General features: G+C 39.1%; 1 protein-coding gene across 8 annotated transcripts in view; it reads left to right on the top strand.

Moving 5' to 3' along the window:
- Positions 1–24,225, top strand: part of diaph2 (diaphanous-related formin 2) — a 381,616-nt gene extending 357,391 nt beyond the window's left edge. For all 8 annotated transcript variants that reach the window (XM_026280881.1, XM_026280882.1, XM_026280884.1 and 5 more), the window contains one exon: positions 21,703–24,225. In XM_026280881.1, the coding sequence (XP_026136666.1) occupies positions 21,703–21,767 (65 nt within the window). In that variant the 3' untranslated portion in view covers positions 21,768–24,225. The remainder of the gene's footprint in view (positions 1–21,702) is intronic.
- The last annotated feature ends 1,642 nt before the right edge of the window (positions 24,226–25,867 follow it).

Genomic DNA, 25,867 nt, shown 5'->3' with positions numbered 1-25,867 from the left:
TAGATAGATAGATTAGAAACAGATAGATAGATAGATAGATAGATAGATAGATTAGAAACAGATAGATTGTAGATAGATAGATAGATATATTAGAAACAGACAGATTATAGATAGATAGATAGATAGATAGATTAGAAACAGATAGATTATAGATAGATAGATAGATAGATAGATAGATAGATAGATAGATAGATAGATAGATTAGAAACAGTCAGATTATAGATAGATAGATATTTAGAAACAGTCAGAAGATAGATAGATAGATAGATAGATAGATAGATAGATAGATAGATAGATAGATAGATAGATAGATAGATAGATAAATATATATGATATGATAGATGAGTTTGAATGAGTTTGAATGGGTTAGTAATAGTACATAGAATATGTACACAGTACATAGACTATGAGTTTAATGGGCTTCAGTGTGTTTAGATTTGAATTTTTGACAGTTGGAGTTTGACGGAATGTTCAGATGAGCAGAGGCTTTTCAATGTAAGTCTATGGGAGTTTTTATGATTTTTAATCTTCATTTTTATGAAAACCGTAAGTCCGATCAGTTAGAAAAGATATAGCACACCCGGGGAGATCAGTCTGAAGAGCTGGGCCGAGTTTGGAGTCTGTAGAGTTAAAGCTCTAGGAGGAGTTAGAGTCAGAAGTTTTAGTCTCAGAAAAGGAAGAATAATAATAATAAGTTTAAGACGGATTTCAGTAAGTTGGCTTTCTCAAGCCAACTTAATAATAATAAGTTTAAATAGTAGATCAGTAAGTTGGCTCTCTCAAGCCAACTTAATAATAATAATAATAAGATTAAATAGTAGATCAGTAAGTTGGCTTTGTCAAGCCAACTTAATTAAATAATTCAATTATTTTAATATTGTTAAACTGTTTATTTTAGTCATTGAATTATGCCCCCATCAAAATGTGGGAGAAGGGAGAGGCTTCAGTTGATAAATTTCAAATGATAGCTTTCATCAAATGTTTGTAATAGTAACTTGAACAGTAAAATAGTTCCTGTAAACTTTTTTTGCAGCCTTGGTTCTGTAAGTATGTTACCTATTCATTTTTAAAGTGATGATTTCTTTGGAAAATCATTGGTAATGTAGCTTTCCTCCAGGAATTAAACATTGATTAATCAACCTCGTAGCTCACAGTAGGTCTGTGTTTAAAGCTTTATGAGCTATTGTAAACTGTGATTTTTTTTTTTACTTTTGGAACCCAACTGTTGCACTCTGTAATGGTGTAAATGTAAGTGTTGCACTTATTTTTACTTGAGAATGTAATATGAGTCCATAACAGTGACATGGGTAATAAAAACCCTGTCCACATCATCGATTGTCACCGAAGAGATGTTAAAAACTTAATGAATAGCTGCATCACTCTCAGGGCCCCACTTAATCAGTACGCAAGGCTCATTTCCAGCATCTGTCTCGGCTGTCAATTACAGATATGCCCTTAAGGGTGAGGTGTGATCATATCTTTTTGCATCAGAATTCTGTCTCATCCTGGTTTCAGACTTACTTTCCACTGTCATTCTTTGTTAAGAAAACAGTTAACAAGTGTAGCCACATTGCAGCATTTCTCGTGAAATAGAAAAATCAGATTTTAGCATGCAGATGCTCAATTAAGTCAGCGCAGCATCTCGCAGCAAAGGACAAGCTGTGTCTCCAGACGCTGAAGCAGCCATGTGTCTCAGGTAAACGTCGAAGCCTTTGCCTCTCCCCATCCATAATTAACTCTGTCCTCCATAATTCAGGTCTTTTCTCCTCTATCCTGTGATACGACATCACTCCATGCTAGTTAGCTAAGCAGACATGTGTGCCCGATCCCCATGACATCCCGCTGACAACCTTCTCCAGGACTGATGGTGAGGACTGTTATTGGGTTAAAACCAGACCACATCTGTTGTCGTCTCACATGGTCTGTTCTGTCTGCTCTTGTGCAGCGTTGTGGTCGAGTATTGTGTTACTTTGCCTTCACTGAGTTGCATCATAATAAAGCCTGTGGCTGTGAGGAATTAATATATTCCAGTTTTGTGTGTGTATATGTCACGTGATAATGAAAGGTCAGAGCCCTCTGATATGCCTGGCCTAGGAGAAGAGTTTTAATTTGACTGCTTCTGTTGAGCAGCAAATTGAATAAATTGGAATTAGTACAAACTTAACCTGGCCTTGCTAATGTAGGATGTTGAGCGATAGAGATAGAGAGAGCGAGTGAGCTGAATGGCTGTAGAGTACTCAAGTCCATACTTCATGGTCATTGCACCTTTTCTCTTCACTGACAGTTTATTTACTGCCCATGGCTGAGGTTTAGAGAGATCTACCTTTCCACAGCTTTTTTAGGTTAATTTGTGGCACAAATCCTAGGTGGATACATTTCCAGTATTTATCCATGTCTTTTTTTTTGTTGTTGTTGTTGTTTTTGTTGTAACAAATCAAATGGGTGATTTTACACGTGTATCCTGATTAAACTCAAGCACGTGGATTGTACCACTTCCAACCAGAGGGGGGACTAACTTTCACATTTCCGTATCGTATTTGCTTCACTTTGAATCAGTAAATCTTTCTTTTGTCTGTGTGATGAATATCACTTGTTGTCAGTTACAATGAGACATTTTCAAACACAGTTGACAGACACCGGGTCCTCCACTGTTATATTGGTGAGCCTGCGTTTTTATTGTCTTTCAGACTGTCATCACGACTCAAAAAATAGCTCTAGTATCTGTAGTTTTTCCTCATGTTCACCTTGAAGCCTGTTTTGCACAAATTGAGCATACCAGCCAACCCATGTATCAGCCCTGGAGAGAACAAACTGTTGATACTAGCCTTTTTTTTTCCATTGACAACCTGTTGTTTTTGGCTAAATCTGATAAGGTGACGGCAATGGCTCAGCGTGACACTGTTACTACAGTGTTTCACCTTTGGTATTCTTGAAAATGTGAGAAACTTAGCCTCGTTTTGAAGATGCTTGTCCTTTTCTGGGTCATGTAATTTGCATAGCCAGTGTTTAGGACAGGTTATGAAGCATTCTTGATTCACATGCAAATTCAGTGGTTATCGGCTGCGGGAGCTGTTGAACAATGGGGTGTTCAAAACATACGGCACACAAGAGGAAATGAAAGTCCGCCTTTTTCAGCTCTGCTGATTCCATTATAGACACTATTATTGGCTTAGAATGGCAACATCTATTATCTGAAGCCATTTTATTGGACAGGGATAGTCTTTTATTAATGCCAGCATTAATCAAAGAAACCCCAGTGCAACTTGATGATGCTCTGACCCTCTCTCAAGTAGATATTGTGACAATGCAAGGTCACTCCTTCCTGTCATGTGGTTGTCACTTCCTCTAACCTCATCCCAGAGAGCTAACAATTATTAGCTACAGTTGTCATTCATGAGTAAACAGGAAGTGAACTCTCTGCCAGATGCAGAGATTTTTGAATGGCATCACCTCAGTCGCTTTTATCCAATCTTGCATCTTTTTATAGGGGCATTTGTGAGGCTTTTAGCAATGCAAGGTTGAGAATACTTACCCTCTATTTTAGTCGCCCCCTCATCTAAGTTGACATACAGTTCACTAATTGCACTGGCAGTTACCCCGAGGCAGCTTGGGATATGGTACCTTTTCTTAAGCGTACAGGCTTGTGATGTCAAACCACTTGAAACTGAACCTGCAACCTTTGTGTTCAAGCCCAGATCTTCAAACACGATGCTTCCTCTCAGGCTGAATAGGAATTTATTGGACGTCAAAGAAATACAGCACATCTTATGCAATTTGGGAAAGATTTTGTGTATGAAATGCAATCCAAATTCAATTCGGATGGATGGATGGATGGATGGATACCCACTGAAATACATCCATATAATGAATATTATAGGTCTTTCCTGTCTGTTTTCCATCTTTCCCTTAAATGTCAAAACATTTGTGATGATCAGTATTCATGGTGTGAATGTAAAAGAATTTATAGTGTGTATAAATGAGAAAGTGGAGCAGTTTTTTTGCAGGGAGCTAAGAATAGAGTAGAGCCTGTGGCAGAGGGCAGGAAGGGGAGGAGGAGGAGAGCAACTGGAGTGTTTGAATAAGAAGCCTTGTCAATTAAATGCTAATAGAAAGCTCTGGGGAGATGCTGTTGTGCTCTCACAGGTAATGTCTGTTTTCTCTTTCTCTAGTCCCTCATGGTTTCTGATTTCATCCTGACAGGAATTTATAATGCCCTGTAAAGTTTACAGCGTGCTGTTGTCCACTGTCTCACCTCCTTATTCAGTCTAGTAGCTGCAAACCCAGATGTGGAGGAATCGTAAAAACTATGATATATTCTATGATGCCATCATGTTTATCCTTTCTTTCTTGGCTCTGGTTGCAGTGGAGGATTTTAGCGTATATTCATTTTCGGCTGAAGAATGAAGCCAGTCAGAAAATAAATAAATATGAATGATATGTGCTTTTGTCTGAAGTTGTTCATACACACATACCCAAATTCAGGATACTATGACATCATCAAGGGGTGGACTCATGTTCAGAAAAAATTTTTTTTTTAGTTGCCCATCATTTGAATGACAGCTCTGTTTGATTAGAAAGATCTAATCCTAAAATATTAATTTACTTGATGTTCATGGCTTGATGGATCGAGCAGAGATCAAAGGAGGAAGCACAAATTTCAAGTTACATGAAAACTAACAACTCCTTCCTGTGCCAGCAGTCAAGAGACTAGCTTTTTAAGAATTTGTGTTGCCAAAATAAAGCTAATTGGTTCTGCTCAGGGCCAAGTGGATAGCTCAAAAAGAGTTTACAGTGCCTCATGGTCGACAAGTTGACACATTCTGTTCTCATTGAAAATATGGCTTTGTGAGATTATGTCTATTTCCGTGCAATGTTCCATTTGCAGGGGCTCAATTCGCCAGGCCCTTCACCTCTGCAGCTTAGCCTTAATCTTCATTTAACCAGAGCCCAGCAGAGAGGCTGATCACCATTTTTAGATTTTCAAGCCTTTATTTAATTCTTTATTTTAATGTTTTCCATGTAGCAACTGGAGAAAAGACAAAGGTATGCTGTTATTAGAGGAGCATGCATTTCAAAATATTTGAATTGTTCAATAATTTTAGGCTTAAGATAAATGTTTAAAGTGCACAGTATTTTATTTCCACAGTTTACCCCGTGAAGAAATTTCACATAAAAATAAATGAATACAAAATTGTGTTTATTTCACATGTTCGAAATGAATAGAGGTTTCTTTATGGAAGGTGCAATGTTGAGGTTACATCAACAGACAAATAATTCTCCCCTTATCATGGTTACCACCTCTCAAATCTCTCTTCTGGATTAAATAAATGTTGTGATACTGCATCGGACCTTACCACATTCACACTGATGGGGCACTGCAGTCTAAGTAATTAATGATTTACTGTGTGTAAATATTAGTATATAAAATAAGTGCTCTAACTTAAAGATACATGCATCATTATGTTACATCTAGGAGTACATATGTGTGTGTGTGTGTGTTATTCAATATCATTATTTTTGCTGTGCTTCATCACACAAGTTTAACCATGACCCACTCATTAAAACAAACTATTTGTGAAAAAGAAATGTGCAATGATTTCAATTCATAGTATTATTATGTTGATGAATCCACTGATAATGCATCTAACGGAGCCGGATTGCTAAGAAATTCGTACTGTACTAAGGGTGGCAAATGGTACATCTTACCATTCTTCACAGAAATGCGGTACACCCTTAGTACATAATAGAAGGATTTTATGCTGCTCTGAGTACCTGTTTCATAACTGTGGCCTACTCAGCCGATTTGCTGGGCTCTTTAGAGTAAAGCTCATTTCCGGCCCTTTCTCTACACAATTCATTCCTTCCACTGTCATTTCTAGTGACATGAGTAAACCTCTGGAGTCCAGTCTTCCTCCAGTCCATACGTAGGCCTGTGATTGTATGAATAATCTCCAGGTCCCATATGGCGGTATGTCCTGGTGTATTTGATCAGAGCAGGGATGAAGGGGTGCAGGCATCACAGTGCGTTTGTTCTGCCATGTTTGTCGCACGCTGCTTCCGGGAGCAGACGCTCTCAATTTACCTCGTCAGGAGTGTGTGGGTGCCTACCGCTCTGCCCGCTTGCACGTCGACGTGTAAACTGATCAGAGCGCGGGCTGTAAAGCGGTCTTCCTCTGCCATGCTCCCTTGACTCACCCCTTCCTCAGCAATCACGAGCAACACTACTGTCATTTATAAACTTTTAATATCTGCTCCTCTAGGTAATGGCTAATTTCTCCCAGCACATGGCTCTTCATTAAAAGTTGATTTCTGTCAGAGAGGATCCCTATCACATTAGCTCCAGTCACTTGGATGGGTATAGGTTTTATTCATTCATTTATTTATTTTTATTTAATCTGCTGTGCAATTTCTATTTTTAATCACACCACAGCCGCTGACTGGGTGGAAGATCCATCTCTCTCTCTCTCTCTCTCTCTCTCTCTCTCTCCCCTACTCAGCTCCATTTACTTTCCTCCCCCTTTTTGTCTCATGTGTGCATCTCTATGCTAATAACACTGTTCAGGGGCCTATAGCAAGAAGGAAATTATTGATAATGTAAGGATAAAGTGTGAAACAACATCATGAAATTTATCAGTTTGGTTTGGAGTGCAGCTGGTGTGCTCAGAGCACGGCTCACTTCGCTGGCACTTAGCTGCTAGTTTAGCACTTCAAGATGAGAAAAATCAATGCGTTTCCAGCAGTTTTTTCTCTCCCTTTTCAGCCTGTTCTTTCAGGAACATGAAAGGCTTTCCATGTTCACCTGCTCCACTCATTGTATTCCTTGAGACAACCACTCTTATTGGTGTTTTTTTTTTCTTTTTTATCCTCTGATAAAGAAGATCAATGTTTTCTTTTCTTCTCCTGCTACGAGAGTGCCTTCTCAAACTCGCTGGTATTCTGTTGCCAACTCAACCTGGCGGCAGTTGCATCATCTGCAGGTCTTGTGCAGATCCCCTACAATTACTCCGACTCAGGCCAGGCTGCGCCTGCAGCAGCAGCAGCAATCATTAGCTCCATCATTACAGATGCTGAGGGAGGATGAGCCTTGGTTAACACAACCATGGCCTGCCTCTCACCCTGGCTCTCAAGGTCAGCCAAGGTCGACAGCATGCGATGAGTGAGTTTGTGTGTGTTTGCGTTGCCGATGCTGGGCAACGGCCTTGTTGTACTGACCCTTCCACCCTCTCACAGCCTGTGTCTTGTTTTTTCTCTCCCTCTCACTTTCGCATTCCTTTCGTTGGCAAGAAATCAACATTAATGAAGCTCTTACATCTCAGGGTTCACCCATGGTTTGTTTGTGTCTTTAGCTCTGCGCTGAGAGACCCATCGCTAGTGTTTTATTCGTTGAACATGCAGGTTGTTAAGGATCAGCATTACTACAGCAGTAAATTACTTTCGTGTTGACAGGGCGAACATGGCTCACATTCGAAACTTCTTCATTAGGGCTGTGAGGAGGATTCAGTTCTACTTTCTCCATCTCTGCAACCAATTGCGGGAAAGGTATGGGAATTATCCCGCATGAGAGACCAGAGGAGGAAATAGAGGAGCAGCAATCTCTGCCAACAGTGACATTTTCCTCGGTCTGTATGTAGAGCATCTGTTTCACCTTGAATGAGGTTGCACTTTCGGATCTTATTTTAAACCACATAGAGGATTGTTGAATGGTAGTTTTGTGTTTAACACAATTATTCTGAGTCAAACTTGGAGCCTTGACAGCAACAGTGCAGCGGCACTAGTAGCTTTCTATGACACAAAGAAACCTAGTTGCATTTTTATGTGTGTGCGTGGGCCGCTTGGGGTAGCATGTTAACCAGAGGAGCAGCCGGTCCACCAGATGTTCCTTCCCTCAGTGGACTTGTCACAGAGGGACCTTTAGTCTCTTACCTGCTCCCTGCTCCAGACCTTCTGCACTGGAGGTTTGCTCTGCCCTCTTTTCAGTCCTGATCCTGAACCTCTCAGGTCTGACTGATCACTGTCCAGATACTTGACCGAAGGGTCACGTACTTTATTCTTTCTCTTTTCTCTTTCAGATACTCTATATTTTCTAAATGCGCTATTTATGGTTATTTTACAAGTCCGAATGAGAGGGGCATACATGATGAAAGCCTTTTTTTGTCCCACATCCATACTAAAATGTATTAAATTTAAATATACAAGTTACTCTCCCTAAGTTCTTGTATCTATATACAGCTTACACATGTTTTACAATTAAAAGAATTTCATAAAACCTAAAAAAGAGCATGCCTTAGATTAAATATTAATAATGTGAATTTGTAATGTGTGATGAAAATACTAACAAGCACCTATGATTTTGTGAGAATGTGTTGATGCCTTATCTAGCAGGTGAGCTTCATTGCTTCGCGCATGAGTTCTGGATGGAAAGGTCAAATCTCATGCAAGTACCTGAGAAATCTTATATTAACATGGAAATCACTGTGCAACAGTATTACTATAAGGTTGCAAAGCTTATAATGCTGCATATTGTAGTGTAGTAACTTACTGCACTTTTACAGAAAAGGAAGAATAATTTGTTACCAGATTCTGGTGCCATTTTATTTATTTATTTATTTATATTCCTAATAAATATTTCAAATTACAGTTTGTTCACTGGATGACCATGCTGATGGAAAATGTATTTGCTTTTGTAAATATTTTTTTTATTTATTTACAATGTGAAGGTACTGCATTTTATTCAGAACAACAACAAAAAAAGTTCTCTCCACAGGCCATAAATCGTTTGGCTATTTGTAAACATAAACTGGTACCAATTTACACTTATTTTGAATGATGATCTTTTTTATGTACAGCATAGTTTGAAAAGAATCAGAAATGTTTGAACAAACAAAGAAGACAAGAGGAGGTGGTGGGTGGGGGGGGGGTGTGGATTGTCAAACCAGTTCAGGGCATTTTGACACATTCGTATGACTTTTAAAATGTATGTGAAGAGCCCTCTCCAGTCTTTTTGGAACACAAATAGCTCCCCTCCACAAAAGAAAGCAAAATGAGGTACGAATTGCTGGTAAATTATTTCCTGTTATTGTGGATAATAGGCTACCTTGTGTGGCCTTTGATTTTCTCTCTTTTTGTCTCCTTCCCTCTGTGTTTATTCAGCCATCTCTCTGCAGCTCTGCTGGAATCCATATTGATAGCTGTCAGGCGGTGTTGCTGGGCAGCAGGGAAAGGGGGCTGTGAAAGTAGGGGAAGGGGAGATGTTGTATGGAGGGCACATCTGTCAGATCTCATGACTCGACCCAAGCTGTGATGCGAAGGGTACTGTCAGGAGATGGGGGAGAGCCAGCACAGGTATGCCCAGTACATGCACTGTCCTCAGGCTGGAACGGGCTGTGACACCCTGGTGGAATGGTGGGAAGGAAAAGGAAAGCTCTCTTGTGTACTGAGCTGACAGGAAAGATCTGTTCACCACAGAGTCCTCACTTGAAGGCCGATCCTAATTTGATCAGCTCTAAAATATGTTTTCTAGTTGGCAGTATTTGCTATTATGGAACCTGCGGACTTTCATCAGTGAGTCAAATATGATGATTCCAGTTGGCTGTATTGTATTATGTCTGCTTTTTTTATCGTTGGCAAAGATGAAGGGTGTTGAAATATTAATACTAATTGATCCCAGGAAAGGCTTATGGACTCAGGTGTGTATCCACAAGGCATGGCTTCCCACATAGACACGGGAAGTGCTGTTTTAGTTTTTTCTGTGGGCAACTGTTTAACTGATGGGAATAAAAATTTGTTAGCAGAGGCTATTTACACTAACTCCACCCACCAACAGTCAAGCTTACAAAAGACGGGGACCAATCATCATACTCAGTGGTGCAGATGGATAAGTGTGACTCATAATCCTTTTGATCGACCCGGGATCGAATCTGCCTTATGGAATTTATTATTCTTTTTTTTTACTTTTCAAAATTCGGATCACACCAGAAAAGCATTTATTTGAATAAAAATGATAGAAATAATCAAAAAGTTTAAAATAAAGTTTGTCCCGAGTTGGAATCCATTTAATTGTTTGAATTAAAATTTACACGCAATAAGTCATTACTGCACACTGTTTTGTAATATTAAAATTAATTTTATTTATTAATTTTAATATAATTTTAAAATATTATTAATATTTATTTTAATATTATTTTAAAATTAAAATAAATTGTAAAATTCTGACATGCTGATTATTGAAACCATTTGCAATAAGTAATTAGCAGAATATCCTGCTATTTTAACTATATATAGCTATTTGCAAAAATACTGCTATTTTCACTTAGTTTAAATAGCGTCCATTGCTAAGAAAATATGCTATTTTCACTTAGTTTAAATAGCATATCACCAATAAATCTCAATTGCACCCCCAACCTGAAACATCTTCCCACACTCCTGGCTTCCCAAAAACAATAGGATCAGGCGACCTGTTTTTGTAGAGTGTTTTCCTGCACAGCACTGTTGGTTTTGACGATGGAAAGTGCCCCAAAAAAATGTTTTTTGGTCTAAATGTGGTCATTTTTCTTTGAAATCAGAAGGCAAGAGAAAAAAACACTGGACATTGCAGAACCGTGGGAGGTTTTGAATGTGGGCAACGCATTTTTTCACTGTAGGTACACGTGTTTTGAGCTGACGGGACTATGCGCTTTTTGCCCGCAGGTGTGAGTCTCACATTTTATTTCACCCGCTCCCCTGCAGCACATTTCGTGTAACGACGTTATTACCGGGAGACTTAATCAAACTCACTAACAATAGCTCACACTGACAGACGTCCAGGCAGCTGGTGCATAATGCTCTGCGAATATTCACAGTGCCCCAGCAACCCCGTCTGCCCGCTTAATCAAGTTCTCTCAGTCACCCGGGGAACAGGAAAGCGAAAAGGTGGAGTGGGACGTCGCTGAAACTGCTAGTGAAACTACAGCCATTCACTAAGGGAAGAATAGGGACAGGAAGACACTAGGGAACTTTACAGGTCTATTTTATTGCTTGAAATATGAATTAAATGTCTGGAATTATTTACCCTTATACCTGTATGAATACTCTGGCCACTCTTTTCAATATTATGAAATTGAAATATAACAGAAAGTTATTCACTGTCCTACATCCTTGACATCTGATCTAGTTTACACTTGGCCCAATCACAAAAGTTCTGATTGCAGTAAATAACAACTTAAAGGGATAGTTCACCCAAAAATGTAAATCATTAATTACTCACACTCACGTCTTTCCAAGCCTGTTAGACCTTTGTTCATCTCCGAAACACAAATTATGATATTTTTGATGAAATCTGAGAGCTCTCTGACTCCATAGACAGCAATGCAACTGAAATGTTCCCAGGCTCAGAAACTGTAAAATAGGCCATGTAAAATCAGAGGTTCAACCGTAATTGTATGAATCTACGAGAATATTTTTATCATAATGCGTCGTTTGCATGCAGATGACAGAACACATGCATGATGATACTCTCTCCACAGTGGTGGCACTCCATGACTGACGGGATGAGGAGAAGAATTGTTGAATAATGTTATTTTTGTTTTCTTTTTTGCACAAAATGCATTCTTGTAGCTTTCTAAAAATACAGTATAACTCAAAGCTGTAATATGACTATATCACACTTTTATTGTCCTCTTATTGCTCTTTTGCATACGTATGCACAAGTTACAGAAGTACAGAATTGCCATTGTATCATCGCCATGTTCATGCTAGCGCAATTGTTGTCCTGATGTTATCGTCCTGTATAGGCATGCTCCGGCCCATGCAGCTCTATAAAAGAGTGATGTAGAGCCTTAGAGAGACCCTGTGTACTGCACTTTATTCAGGAATGCTGACTTATTTATAGGTGTTGGAATCGTGTTGTTTGCTTGTTTTATTGAAAAGCTTGCGGGTAAAGTGGCGACAGGCTGGCATGTGAGTGTGATCTCTTGAGGGCCACCCTGCAGAAATCTTCTTCCCGATAAATAAGTCAGCGTTGATGAATATTTCATTCACATGCAATTCATTGTCGCCCGCAGGTCTGCGGGGACATGTCGTCGCTCCACGCACACAGTAAAACAACCTCCCCCCAGGTCAACCAATCCCTCGTTGTTGGCATTCTGAAAAAGTTGCTGTTGGAATCGCCGTAATTAGCTCAGCTCGCGCATTTATGGTTCTGATGGATAACATGACAACAATTGTATGAAACCTATAGTCATGTGATATCTGGCTGCATTGTATTTCACATTCAGAACAGCATCTGAACAGCAATTGGACTGATTTAGTGGCGCATTTGTCACTTTTCATATGGTTAGGAGAGGCCTGTACAAGAAAAGTTTAAACCCCAGAGTTAGTGAGAAAATAGCTTGTACTTTTATGCCCTGAGGGGGAGAGAGTAATAAATAGCAAGAAAAAGCATTAAAAAAATAGGTAAAATAAGGGAATGCAAGCTAAAGAGAATCAAAAAAGGAAGTGGAAGGAGGTGATCAGATTATGAGTCAAACAGTAATTCTGGGTGTTCAAGATAGCAATAGTGGTACAGTAGGAGAGAAAGACGATGAACCATCAGTAGAGGAATTTGCTCTACACAAATCAATATTTCAAGACGTAAGCTCTCTCCATTCTTAAAACACATCACTCAGTCCAGATGCTTCACCAAATGGGTCAGAGGTTCTTTGTAGAAATGTCCCTCCATGATCTTTCTGCTCTTTTGGTGAGAGAAGAAATCCACAGAAAGATGAGTAAATAAATAAAGTAAGTGCGAGCAGAATGTTTTATTTAAGTGAAGGTCTGCATTGTGTATTCTCAGACAGAGTGGGGCATCAGCTATCTCGGGCACAGAATTAAGAGACGGCGACTTTTGTTTGGTAGCTTGCAAAGATGTTACTCTAATGGATTCGCTGTAACTGTTTTTACTGTGTGAGAACTTGGATAGATGGGTCACCTGTTAGAGTTTGCTTTAAAATTCTGAATGTTTGCTTTCACATGCTTCCTTTTTCCTCTCAACGTGAAGATGGGATTAGTAAACAGACCACAGCTGCAGTAATGGTCTATTTTTGCCCCTTTGTATATTTCATCAAGGAAAAGAGTTTGCTGGACATGACAACATTCCCTTGGCAGCTTTAAAAGTCTCAGAGTGACCTTCTGAGCTGCTTCAGGTGGCTCACTTTCTTACATCAGTCAGTTTTCCATTAGGAGGATAGTTCACCCACAAATAAAGATTCTGTCATTATTACTACAAATTAAAATTTGCTCATCATGCTCACTCTGATGTTGTTCCTAACCTTATGTCTGTGTGTTTTCTTCTGTGGAGTTTTCAAGAATGGAGAATTCAAGAATGAAGAATCTTTCAGTGCATTTAGTCCCCACAATTAATGGGGATTTTGTGTTTCAAAAATGACATCAAAAAGCATCATGAAGTAATGAGTAATCTGCTAGCACTCCAAACAAATCAGAAGAACCAGATCAGCTTGCATAATAAATCACATATAAGAAGGTTTAATATTTATTTTGTCATTTAATTGAATGACCTGATTTCTTAAAAAGATCTAACTTTAAAAAAATTATTAGTTCATGAGTACATTACAGTATATTATACATTGATATGTTATACAATAACTTATAAACCCTCATGAACATGCCAAAGAGAATGACTTCTTTCATTTTAAGTTCATATGAGAAACCTATCATATGGCTACAGGAGGTTTAAATCTGTGCAAATTCTATGTCGCTGCATGGACATTTTCAAAATTTCTTTTTTTGTCCCCCGGATGAAAACAAAGGGGTTTGCAACAACTTGAGGGTTAGTAAACCTTGACAGAATTTTCATTTTTGAATAAAGTAACCTTTTAAAGGTAATTTTCATTTAGATTTTTTCTTCTTCTCTGATTTGGTGTATGACTCGTATCCCAGCACTTCACCAAGAGTAATTAAGATGTGCAAATGGTATCTTGAGACCTTGTTAGCAGAAAGCAGCTTTATCACTTCCATCCCTTCATTTTCTCATTCTTCCACTCCACCACACATCACTACTCCATCACTCTCATTTCACATTCCATGACAATCTCACCCACTGATTCATTACACGGCATCCATCTCTTGTTTGCCTGTGCATCTGTGCATGTGTTTGATCAACATATATTCAGTGTGATGTTCATCATGTGAATTTATAGAGCTCTCCCCCCAGTGCTTATGTGACATCAGATTTAATGGATGAGAAGACAGTGGCTTGTCTGTTCTGGTCAGCGTGCTGTTTCACGCTCACCCATTTTTGATTTATCCAAAATACAATCATGTTTGAAAGAAGAAATAGGATTGAAGAATCTATCGATCTATGTCATATCAGCACTATCCATCTTTGTTTATCTTTCAATCTTTTTTTGTCGTTGTTGTTGTCACAGTTTTTTTTTTTTTTTTTGCAACCACACCAGCCATTTTCTTCCTCTATTTGTTTAGTTATCCATCAGTCTATTTACCTTATCATGCTGCCAAACCATCCATTTACGCTTCCATCTGTCTGTCAAACAATATTGTGGCATCCATTTGTCTAACTATCTTCTCTGTCTACTTATCCCACTGTCAATCAAAGCTTCTCTCTAACTGTGCAGGTTTCTTTAGCTGGGGACTAGCATGGTTCTGGTTAAACTTCTCTTAACTTCTGATTCATGCACCCACCCCCAAATACATTCATAATCACAACATGGGCCATTGTTGATGAAACCCAGCCCTGCCTGGCCTTTAATAGGAGCTCATCCAAATGCTCATTCCACTGGCAAGCCAGATCTCTGCTGGGTCACTATCAGTTTTGAAGGATCAGTATGGCGCTTTGGGGCCTAGTGCACATGATCCTAATGGATTAGCCACTCACCTTTCCTGAGTTGAACTTGAGGGGAAGTGCTCCCGCCAGAGGCCCAATCTGCCCCCCATGTTTCAGCCATGATGCTAACACAGTGCACAAAGAAAAACAGTTTTTGCATCTCAATTTATGAATGCTTTACATTAACTTTTGAGGTTAAATGATTGTTATTGTTGACATAAATGTACACAAACATACATAAATGCATATACATTCCTGTTTGACTGCTGAAGTTTCGTTCCCTACAGTGCTGCAGAGGTGATGATTAGTGCTGTAGATTAGCCTTGGGCTGCAATCTATTGGAAATTATTTTTAACCTGATGGTTTGATGCATGTGTGTGCTTTTGCTTCCCTGCTCCCTTCTTTTAAGTTACTTTTTGTTTTTGATCTTAAATTCTGCCATCTCTTTTGAAAACCAAGCTGGTCCACCACTCCGAGTCTGTCTTGTCCGTCTTGAGGATCCCAATGAGAAATCTTGGCGAGTGTGACCGTCAGCCGTTTGATATCCCATCAAACATGGTCCTACTGCTGTGCCTGTAAAAGGGAAAGATACTGGGCCTGCCGGCACTGGACACCAGCCATAGCTTCTCGTCCTTTCCCTTGTTTGTCCCGGGAACAGTTCTGTCCGGGCTTCTTGGTGCAGAGATAAACTAGTGCATCTCTCTCTCTCTCTCGTCTAAAAATAATCTCGTCATTTGTTTATCAACATGTGTAGTGATTTCCAGCTCTCCTGTGCCGTATTGTGTGCGGAGCTGTCAAGAAACATTACTCTAAGGCCTGGCTCTCCTTTCAGCTCTGACCAGCCGAGAGAGTGCAGCCGAGCAGGACAATGCAGAGTGCTGGAGGGCAACAGGCTAGCAAGCTTTCACAGAAATCTGCTTAGACGTTGCCTTTTAACTAAGGCTGTGGACCTCACTCTTTATAGAGAGCTTGAAACTTTAATGCACTCTTTAAGGTAGAAACTGTGGAAAGTGAAGGGCAATGCTGGTATCAAATATCTGGGTCACATATCCAAGGTAGCTAGTGTCTAAATTGAGCCTGGCTTTGATTGAAAGGCGCATTAGATAAAAGGGGGAAAACTCAGATCTGCGCTGACCAATTTTGGCATATTTTAATTGCTGCTTTACTTCATTATTTTCATTAGTCTGAGTCTTAACAAACTGTCAGATTAGACATTACACATCTCCCATCTTTGTTTAGAAATGGCTCTGAGAGAGATTTAGGGAGAATGCAGACCAGACCTCCAGCTTATCGGAGCTCTCATGCATCTTGGTTTGATGGGGAAAGCTCATGTTTGCAAGCTGTGCTAGTGGATCTGCGGTGGCTGAGTTTGACAAATGCCCTGCACTTGCTCTAAACATCCGTAATTTCAGCAGAGCATGGTTACTTAAAGCAGGATTTTAGAGTCTTGTCTCACTTGTGTTTCTGGTGTTTCTCTTGCTTTAGTTAGGGCAGAGAATGCACTTAAGAGCTCACATCTCAATGTGGAAAGCGAACCAGGATATCAGCCAGTACTTAAAGGATTAGTTCATCCCAAAATGAAAATTCTGACAGCATTTACTCCCTCGTGTCATTCCAAATCCGTATGATTTTCATTTTCACAAAAGGAGAAATTTTAAATAATACATTTGGGTGTTTCATGTAGTTACAATGGACAGAGACTGGAGCATTCAAACTCTAAAAAAATATTCAAAAGTGCCATTAAAAGTGGTTCAATTGACTTCTGTACTATTCCACATCTTCTTTTTTTTTTTTTTTTTTGCTCCAGTCCTCATTTACTTTTATTATATAATAAATGATGTAGATACATTTTCAGAAGGAAGAAGGTCATAAGGGTTTGGTCTTTATTAGACATTTTTGAGTAAACAAATTCTTTTAAGCTTCTAGTGTGTTTATTAATGTTACGTAGTGGTTGGACATTTGTAGCTTTTCAAAGGCTTACCGAGCAAGATTTTTTGATCAGACGTTAAAGTGATCTTATTCCCCAAAGTACACAGCAGGATTCTCACAGTATTTTCACAGCATTATTTAGTGTCAAATAATTATTCTTTCCATATTTTCTCTAGCACTGAACAACATCTTTTTTCTTTTTTTTCTCCTTTTTTTTTTTTCGTTGAAATGGCTCATGCCACATTTGATTAAGATAACAGCTGCTTTTTAAAACACACTCATTTAACATAACTTGGTATGACAAACAACCTCAAATTAAACCCTGTTATTTGTCTTTTGTGCATTAGATATACAGCCTTGGCCAAAAGTTTTGGCAGTGACATTTTTTGTTTTTACAAAGTTTGCTGCTTAAGCTATTGTGGTGTTCATTCACATTGTTTCTATATATAAATGTATGCATTTTAAATAATTGCTAAAAGCTTCATTGGCCAAAAAATGAAAATTTCGCCAAAAAATTACAGTTTTTTGATTCTGACACAGAATGACCAGCTAACATACATTGACTAATGATATCATCAGCACATGTGAAAGTGTGAATGAGTAGTCACGTGAAATCACTATCATACTAAATAGATTGTACATGCAGACTGATTGCTATAAAAGGATTGTGTTCTTGTTAGCAGTGGTCAACTCCAAATAAACATGTGCAGCCATCATCACTTTGCTTCAAAATGGCCTCACGCACAAGGAAATTGCTACAAAAAATATTGCACCTGAAATAACGATTTACCAATCAAGAACTTCAATGAGAGAGCTTCGACTGCGACTGTGTGTTTGTGTGTGTATAAATTTGGCTGGTTATTTATGTTTGTATACACAATTTTAACCAGATTATTTAAAATTAATTCTGCTTCCATATGTTCTACATCAAAGGTTTGTTTTCTTCCTCGAGCAAACATACCAACAAACAAAAACAGTTTCTGCTGTAGCACACATGCCCACTTATGTTTTAGCTTTTACCATTTTTCCCACAACAGATTCAAGGTTCCAAAAGCATCCTTTTCGTCTGTTTCAGGGTCAGGCACATATTTGACCTTCCATTCTCCATTTCTGCAGCTGAAGTAACCTTCCCAACTTACTCTGCTGCTGCCTCAAAGCAATTACTCGCAGCATTGTAGGAATCCTTGGTTTGTGCAACTGTAGGTTTTACTCTCCTAGCCCCATAACTTACAAATAAAGAAATAACCCTCCCCACCATCACATCCTCTTTATATTTCCTGTTTCTGGTGCTGGTGCTCCATTACCAATGGAGCTTGAGTCTGGCAAAGGCATGCTGAAGATTAGAAGAGTAGATAGCTGCTACTGCAGCAGTGTGTCCTCTCTCTCTCTCTCTCTCTCTCTCTCTCTCTCTCTCTCTCACTCACTGTCTCACCTCCCTCTATGGCCCACAAGCGGTAAACATTGTGTGTTGACATATGGCCCTCACAGATTTAATCACCTTTATTACATTTTGTCACTGGAAAAATATGAAGTAATCCAAATTTGCACATCACGATGTGTGTGTGTGTGTGTGTGTGTGTGTGTGTGTGCGTGTGCGTGCGTGCGTGGGTGGGTTTTTTCTTGGCTCAAATGTCTATCCGAAACAACAGATGCCTAACCAAAAATTGTTTATTTGAAAATATTTGTCTTTGCACATTTAATATTTACTGCATCCATATTGAATATTTGAATTGCATCAAACATGTAAATTATTCACTGTAATAATTACCTGTTTATTCACATAGTTACTACTCGACTGTTGATTGAAGCTTATTTGTTATTCATGGAGCAAACCTTGTGCCAAAGGACTCTCCTGATGATGTAACTTCATGTAATTGCAGGCAGATGACAGTAATGCAAAATCCATTATGTCGTTTAATCTCTTTAGAAGAATGCACAGGGGGTTATCTGGGGCCTATCACTCAATCATACAGTGAAAGTGTGGGATAGGCGTACAAGCCTACACAACTCCTTTTGTGAGTGTTTGTGTGCTTTTTAGAAATGTGTTGTTTGCCAATCTGTGCTAATCCCATGATCCCCCTCTGCAACGTATTATGACGTTTTGATCACGTTTCACTCCCCCTCCTCCATCAACACTCAATAAATACTGAGAAACAATAGCTTCATTTAATTAAGTCCTGGAATACAGACTTTTCTCTTGAGTAAAAGCAAATTGTTCTTATTTTTTCATAAATCTCTTTCACTCCTATTCTTTTTCTTTGTGCATCCAACCTAAAGACGTTGCCACTGGGAAAAGCAGGTAAAAAAGCCATCAAACCCAAAATCAGTTTACAGATTTGTGAACAGTAGCACAGTTCTCCTGAAATTGTCTAGTGGTGTATTTTTATTGTGGAAGTGAATGCTCACCCTTTAGAGAATAGCTTCATTATGTGTCCCCCAATAGAAATCGGTGCTGGTTTGTTTGATTGTTGCTGTAGATTGGGTATTTTAGACTGAAGTGCCTTAGATCAGAAACTTAGAGCGCTTTTCAACCCAAATTAAGAGAAGCAGGAATGTCTATTTTGGTGGGTGCGTGATTGGTTTGTCTTTTCTGCCCATTTGGTTGAAGCATAGACTTTTTTCCCCATCTAAATCTCATCTCCAGTCTGTTGAGCTCGAGCAATTATCTCAAGTGTTGTTCTCTAGACGTTATTTTCCAAATTCTTCAAACGTCCCTATGTTCTACTCTCAAACAAGCCATAATACTTTCATCCATTTTCAATTTGGACCACAAACTTGAGGAACTGCCACTAGCCCTCCCAGATCCCAACAAGACTTTAGTCTGTGTGGCACCTTCCAATATACCTACAAAATAGGCATCTTGGAAACAACTGGCAAAACAATGACAGTGTTTGGACTAGGCACTGTTTTACCATCTCTGTCATCCACTCCCTCACATTCAGTATGGGTACTTCCTCTGTTTAGTATTGTCCCCCCACCCTTCTTCATCCAACATGGTGTCACACTGAGCGTGTAGTAATGACATGAGCAATAATATTATCGAAGCAATATTTTTGAATGATGGCTTAACAATAAGGATTTCCTCAGTGTAGACAGACTATGAGTACGATTTTTACTTTCACTTTTAACATTTTGTTAGTAGTAGTAGTATAGTTGTTATATAAGTGTCATATGTATATGTAGTGGCAGACACTTTTATCCAAAGTAGCTTGTGCTTTGCATTCAACCTATACTGTACATTTATCAGTATGCCACCATGCTCCTAAAAATTGTAAATAAAATCTGAAATAACACCCTATACACTGACAAGTTCTAGAAATTTCTTTGTTTTTATCACTGCTGTCAATGTGCAATGCCCATTCAGTTCAGAGAGAAAGAGACTGGAGGCCTTCAGGCGTTTGGCTTTTTGAAGTGGAAGTGGATGAAAGACTCAGCCATCATTTCAACTCATATTGTGTTTTCCATGCAGAGTTCAAAGTTCAGTGTCCTCAACTTTTACCAATGCCAGAGGAAGTTGTCCTGCAGAGAACTGCAGATTTCCATTTGTACTCTTGTTTTTCATTTATCCGTTCCTCTCTCTACCTAACCACATCCCTTCTATCTCTTTGTATTACCCTCTTGTTATTAGCATTGTCCCTCCCCTGTGGTGAGTATCCTTGTTAGGACAGATTTATACGTCTACTGAAGCTTGAATTAAAAAGGCTCTAGGCAAACTCAAAAAACGGGATTTGTTAGCACAGAGCACTTGCTCTTATAATCAACTAACACTGAGCTTTCAGCTGCACTGTAACGGTGGTAATAACAAAAAACAACAACTTGGCCATGTGACTGTTTTATTTCACCTTTGTCTTATTACAAAAATGTCTTTGCCAAAACAAAGCCATAAAACATCCTTTTTTATGATTTCTAGCTTGTTTCCTCATTTCCTCATTGGCCCTCAACTGACCTTGGCAAACGAGAATTGGGCTTCAATTTCGTTTGAAGTATGAATCCACCTTTACTGTGGTGCCCACTTGCTCCTAACTCATTACCTGACATGATGAATGGGGCCTGTTCCATTAAACTATGCCCAGCCCATGGTGGCATAGGCACCTGGCACTGAGTAATGGCAGTTGCACGGTTAGACCTGCCAGGGTAGGTAGGAAAGGTGTGGCGGCTTAAACATGGAGTTGGCTCTCGAATCTTCAGGGGAAATAGGAAGGTTGTCCACTCCACCTGCCACATGGCCCCCACCCAGCCCCTCACTACACCATGTTTGGAGTGGAAAGGGCCTTTTGTGTGATCCCATAAAGGCTGGCCTCAGTTGCCAAGTTCAGTTAGCGCATTTAGTACTTGCCTCCATTATATTCCTACTGGCCTAGTTTCAAAATTAAGAATCGTCTTAAATCATATCATCTCATAGTTTAAACAGGGATAGTTCACCCAAAAATTATAATTCTGTCATTGACTCACATTTATTTTGTTCCATTCTATCTTTGTATCTGTGGAACACAAAAGGAATTGCAAAGAAACTTGAAGTCTGAACAACACTGGACCCCACTGAATTGGAACAACATGACAGAATTAAAATTTCTCTTCACTCTCTTTAAATGCTATACAAATCTCCTATGGGTGTTTAGATAAGTATGTGCAGCTGTGTACGCACCGTTTTTTTACATGTGTATGGGTACCTCCCATTAAGTGTCTCTTGTCCAGGCTGTGTTGTTATAGGTGGAGGACCTCTCGAGTACGAGACTGGAGCTCAATGGTGTTACTATGACACCAGACAAGAAGCAGCTGACTCCAGACCATATTATGCTGCTCTCTTTTTAATCAGTTGCCTTTGTTGTGTCTGATGTTGTTCCTCTTTTTCTTTCTAACTATTAACTGCACTCCTATTTTTCCCCCGTATCATATTTGTCTGCTGCTTCTGTGAACACACCTAACTAGTCTTCTTCCAATGCTCTCTTTTTGAACAGACAACCGTCGCACTGGTTTGGAAAGATCCCGTTCACGCCACAATGCAAACCCTATGGTCCGATGATCGCTTGCCGGCTAAGGACGTTTGCCAAGTGCCAAAGACCCAAGAGTGGGGACAACACTGAGGAGGGCTGAAGAGGAATGGAGAGAGAGTCCTTCGGCATTCACACACATCCACATCCACACGTACTTGCATACAGAACGCAGAATAAACCTCAAGATGTGCGTCACAGCTCTAGACACTTCATCACAGGATCACTTGACCCCCACTTCTCTCTGAAGCCTTATATACTTCATGTTCTTTGTGCATTGGGCCTATACAATTTAGCTGTGTTTGTTTGTTTGTTTGTTATTTTCATGATTACGCTGGTTCTGTTTATATCTCACCAAGCTTAACCCCCCTGATCTGGCTCACGTCCACCTCGCTATCTGCAAACAATCAATGATTGGCTGCGGTTTGGTCTCGCTGTTGGATTTTTCGACGCACAAACACGCGCTTGTTGACAAAATCACAAAAAAACACCATAAAGGACTGCGTGATTCTGTATGCATATCAGAAAAGGGACTCTATTCGCAGTGTTGATTGAACAAAACCTTGACTTGAAGGATCCTGCCTGCCCCCTTTACTCCTTTTGACAGAAAAAAAAGAAAATTCCAGTCTGTAATTCCCACCATCAACCATTTATCTCCATCTCTGTTCACTGCCTCTCTTTATATATTGCAGATCCTATATATGTAGCGACATGAAAAAGCTGCTGATATTAGCTTCAGTGTGTACACATTTGTGCTGTGTAAGAGCTGCCAGTGCCACAAGGTACCTGAGGTGGTTGAAAGATATTGCTCTTTATGTACGGTAAACACTTCAAAGATTCGTAGACATTTCTCTTGCAGAGGCAAAGGTTTTATTAAGTGAATCTGCAGATATGTGAAGCAAATGCGAATCAAAGAGATGCCATTCATTTCAGTTTTCAAACATGTCACAGGTTTTCTTAGTGATTTCTTTGTAAGTCACTGTGCTTTTAGCTTTTAGCCCTCTAAGCCCTCTCGTAGAAGAGTATTTTAGTGAACTGTAGCTTAGTGTTTTTACAAGATCCACTGGTCATCTTTAAGAGCTCTCTCTTACTGACCTGCCGCATTTACCTCTCCATTTCAGCACTGAGAACTGTCCAAAACATTACAAAGAGGAGTATCTATGCGATTTAGTTTCAAAGTTTATCTCTCACAATTTGCAAAATATGTATTTATTCACAGTTTGCCAGATTTCGCCTGAAGCCTTTTATATGTGAACATTAAGCCGATTCTAGTGAGCGCTGCATATGAGGACGTACAGCCGTAGACAGTGACACTGAGGCGATGTTCACAACATGGTGGCTGTCTTCATGTGAAAACCATTAGTGAAATCTTTCCGCCACCTCCCCTCACTCTTGCTTGTGGCATAAGTAGTCATTTTCTGTAATGCCCCCCCCCCCCCCCCCACCCCCATGTCCATAACACCGCAGGCAACAGTATGTAAAGCAGTCTCTTCTGGGTGACTGGAGTCATACTGACTCACATACGGGTACATGCCACACTGAAATCTTCTGCATTTGTAAGTGAGGGGAAAATGTTAAGTTTGAGCACCCAATGCAAGCGCATAGAGTACAGAACACAGTTCTGTTAAACAAACCACTGTTAGTCAGGCTTTCTCCTCACACTGTGTTTGTCATGCACTCTCTCAGGAGAGAGAGGAAAGGTCGAGATTCAGCGAATCGCAATCCATTGATTTGCTTTTCTAATTAAAACTGCCCTTTGAATGGTTTCCAACACCACACAACAGAAGCTGCGCTCGGCTCTCATGGCTCTCACTATCAGTTATTTTAAACCCATGTTAATGGTAATTACAGCATCCACACACTGTCAGTGCAGAAATCCTTGACATGCATTGTTATTTCCTAGTCAGACTCCAGTTACATATATTATGTGACTGGCAGAGGCACTGGCAGCAAAACATTTTTAATCTTTTTTGGGTAGAAATATATATTTTTTAGGAATCGGTTTTGATACATGTGCCAAACTTTCATGAGGTAAGAAGTGACGATACTGAGATCCCATTTTATGATTATGAAAATGTATGAAAAATGTAGGATTTTCGTTTAAATCACACTAAGATTTTCAATATGAAAGTTAAGTGATGAATCACATACACTAGATTGAAACGTTGATGTAGGGCTTAGGGATGTCATAATTTTTACGACGCTAATATCAAATCCTTATGAAATTTTCTTCAAAATTGTGTAATTTATAGATTTGTGTTCCCTCTTTCCTAAGAAAACATTGTTTTATACCAGTGATCTTCCTCTCCATCTGTCATATTGGTGTTAAACTTGTGTATTCCTATAGGCTAATATATATGTGTTGTGTATTTGATAGAGAGTATATCTTAATGCAGCTTAGAGTCTGCAGGTGACTGACTGTGTAACATTTTAAGTCAGATCCAATATTTTAATTGGATGTTAGGCAGAGACCAGAAGCAGGCAAGAAAATATGAAGTTACTAGTGCCAATTTGGGTCCTCTGCTGTCTCATTTATTCACATTTGTTCGATATTCTCGGTTCAGATTGTATGATGGTGCACTTTAACTTGTTAAATATAGACCTGGAGCGATATTTTAAATTGTGATTTCTTTGCATATCATTGCCAAAATAGACTGCTTGCATGTACGATAACCGTTCTTGACAAGTGATTCAATCTCCGTTCTCTCCGAAGTCTCCTCCAGTTCTCTCTTATTCCCTCACATTATAATTGGCGCTTGGAACAAGATCAAAGTTAAATGGGTGAGAACAACTGCAACTGTCTCAGGACATTGTTTTATGTTTGAGGTAATGTAAGACTCCATAGCCCTGCCTTTTTTTTTTTTTTTTTTTCTTGATGTTGTGTTTATTGTCTTATAAGCAATTTCTATTTGTAACATCTTTTAAGTTTATTTTTATCTGTGACTTAAAAAAAAAAATGTGGAAATGGTTATGCACACAGTTCGTGAGTATGTAACAGAATATCATACTAAATAATAACCACTTTCTCAAAAAATAAGTGTCTCTTTTATTTCCATAATGAGTTATGAATTATGCCTTTTTATTTCTTGACGCTGACTCACACTGTGTCCTAACCAGTCCCTGAAACATTAAACGCTGTCTCTATCTGAAAATTTGGAATGGTTTTGTCCTAATGGAACTCAACCCAACAAATGTCAGGACAAACGATCAGCAAGCAGCGGATATATGAAATACAGATACTTTAACTTAAGATGAATATGAAAATGTAATGTACCTGCTATTTCATTCCACCGACAGCCTTTTCCATCCGGTTTTTAGTTGAATAAATAGTTTCAAAGATATTATCAAGATCATATATTCTGCCAGAGTGTGGGCCTTTCACACATTATTTATATACATAAAAAATAACATTAGATTTATTAGACTACCATTTTAGTCTATTAACTCTAATGCCTGACTCTATAGCTACTGTCGCATTGAGTTCGACATCAATAATTGATTCTGTGCAGAACTTGCTCATCGTGCTAGGTAGATCCATCCACAGTGAAATCTCACTAGTCCAAAATGTGTAAATGTATACTGTATATTAAACATTAAACATATTCTGACTGACTGTGATCACACTGTGCAGAATATTCACTGTCAGTACACTTCTAAAAATAAAGATTCTTAATTGACCCTTTGCGAAGACCCGCCCCCCTTAGTTACTGTTGCTACGTCTGACCTGTCATGGCGCTCATGCCACACATCATGTTCTCACGCAGTGAAAATTAGATTGTGGAGCAATGAGGAAAGTGGCAACGTGCCAATCAGCAAGACAGAACAGGTTACTTTTGGTATGAAACAAAGTAATTTTTTGTCATTTTTAAAAGAAACTCGTACAACAAATACCATTTTGTGACCGGTCGCTTAAGTGCCTATCTTAATCAACTCTTATAACAATAACATAAACATGAATGAACATCAGAAGGTATCTTGTTGCAACCTCACAATTAACTCAATACACACCATTTTACTAGTTCAAGTCCACTGACGTATATCTACCGTCCTGTCTTGTTTGTTTGCTGGACAAAATGGCTAATATAGCATCATGATTTGTCAGATTGCCTGTCAATCAACCTCCCAGCAAAGG

Source organism: Carassius auratus, chromosome 14, assembly GCF_003368295.1.
Source record: "Carassius auratus strain Wakin chromosome 14, ASM336829v1, whole genome shotgun sequence".
NCBI lineage: Eukaryota > Metazoa > Chordata > Actinopteri > Cypriniformes > Cyprinidae > Carassius > Carassius auratus.
This window is presented reverse-complemented; position numbering and strand designations above follow the sequence as displayed.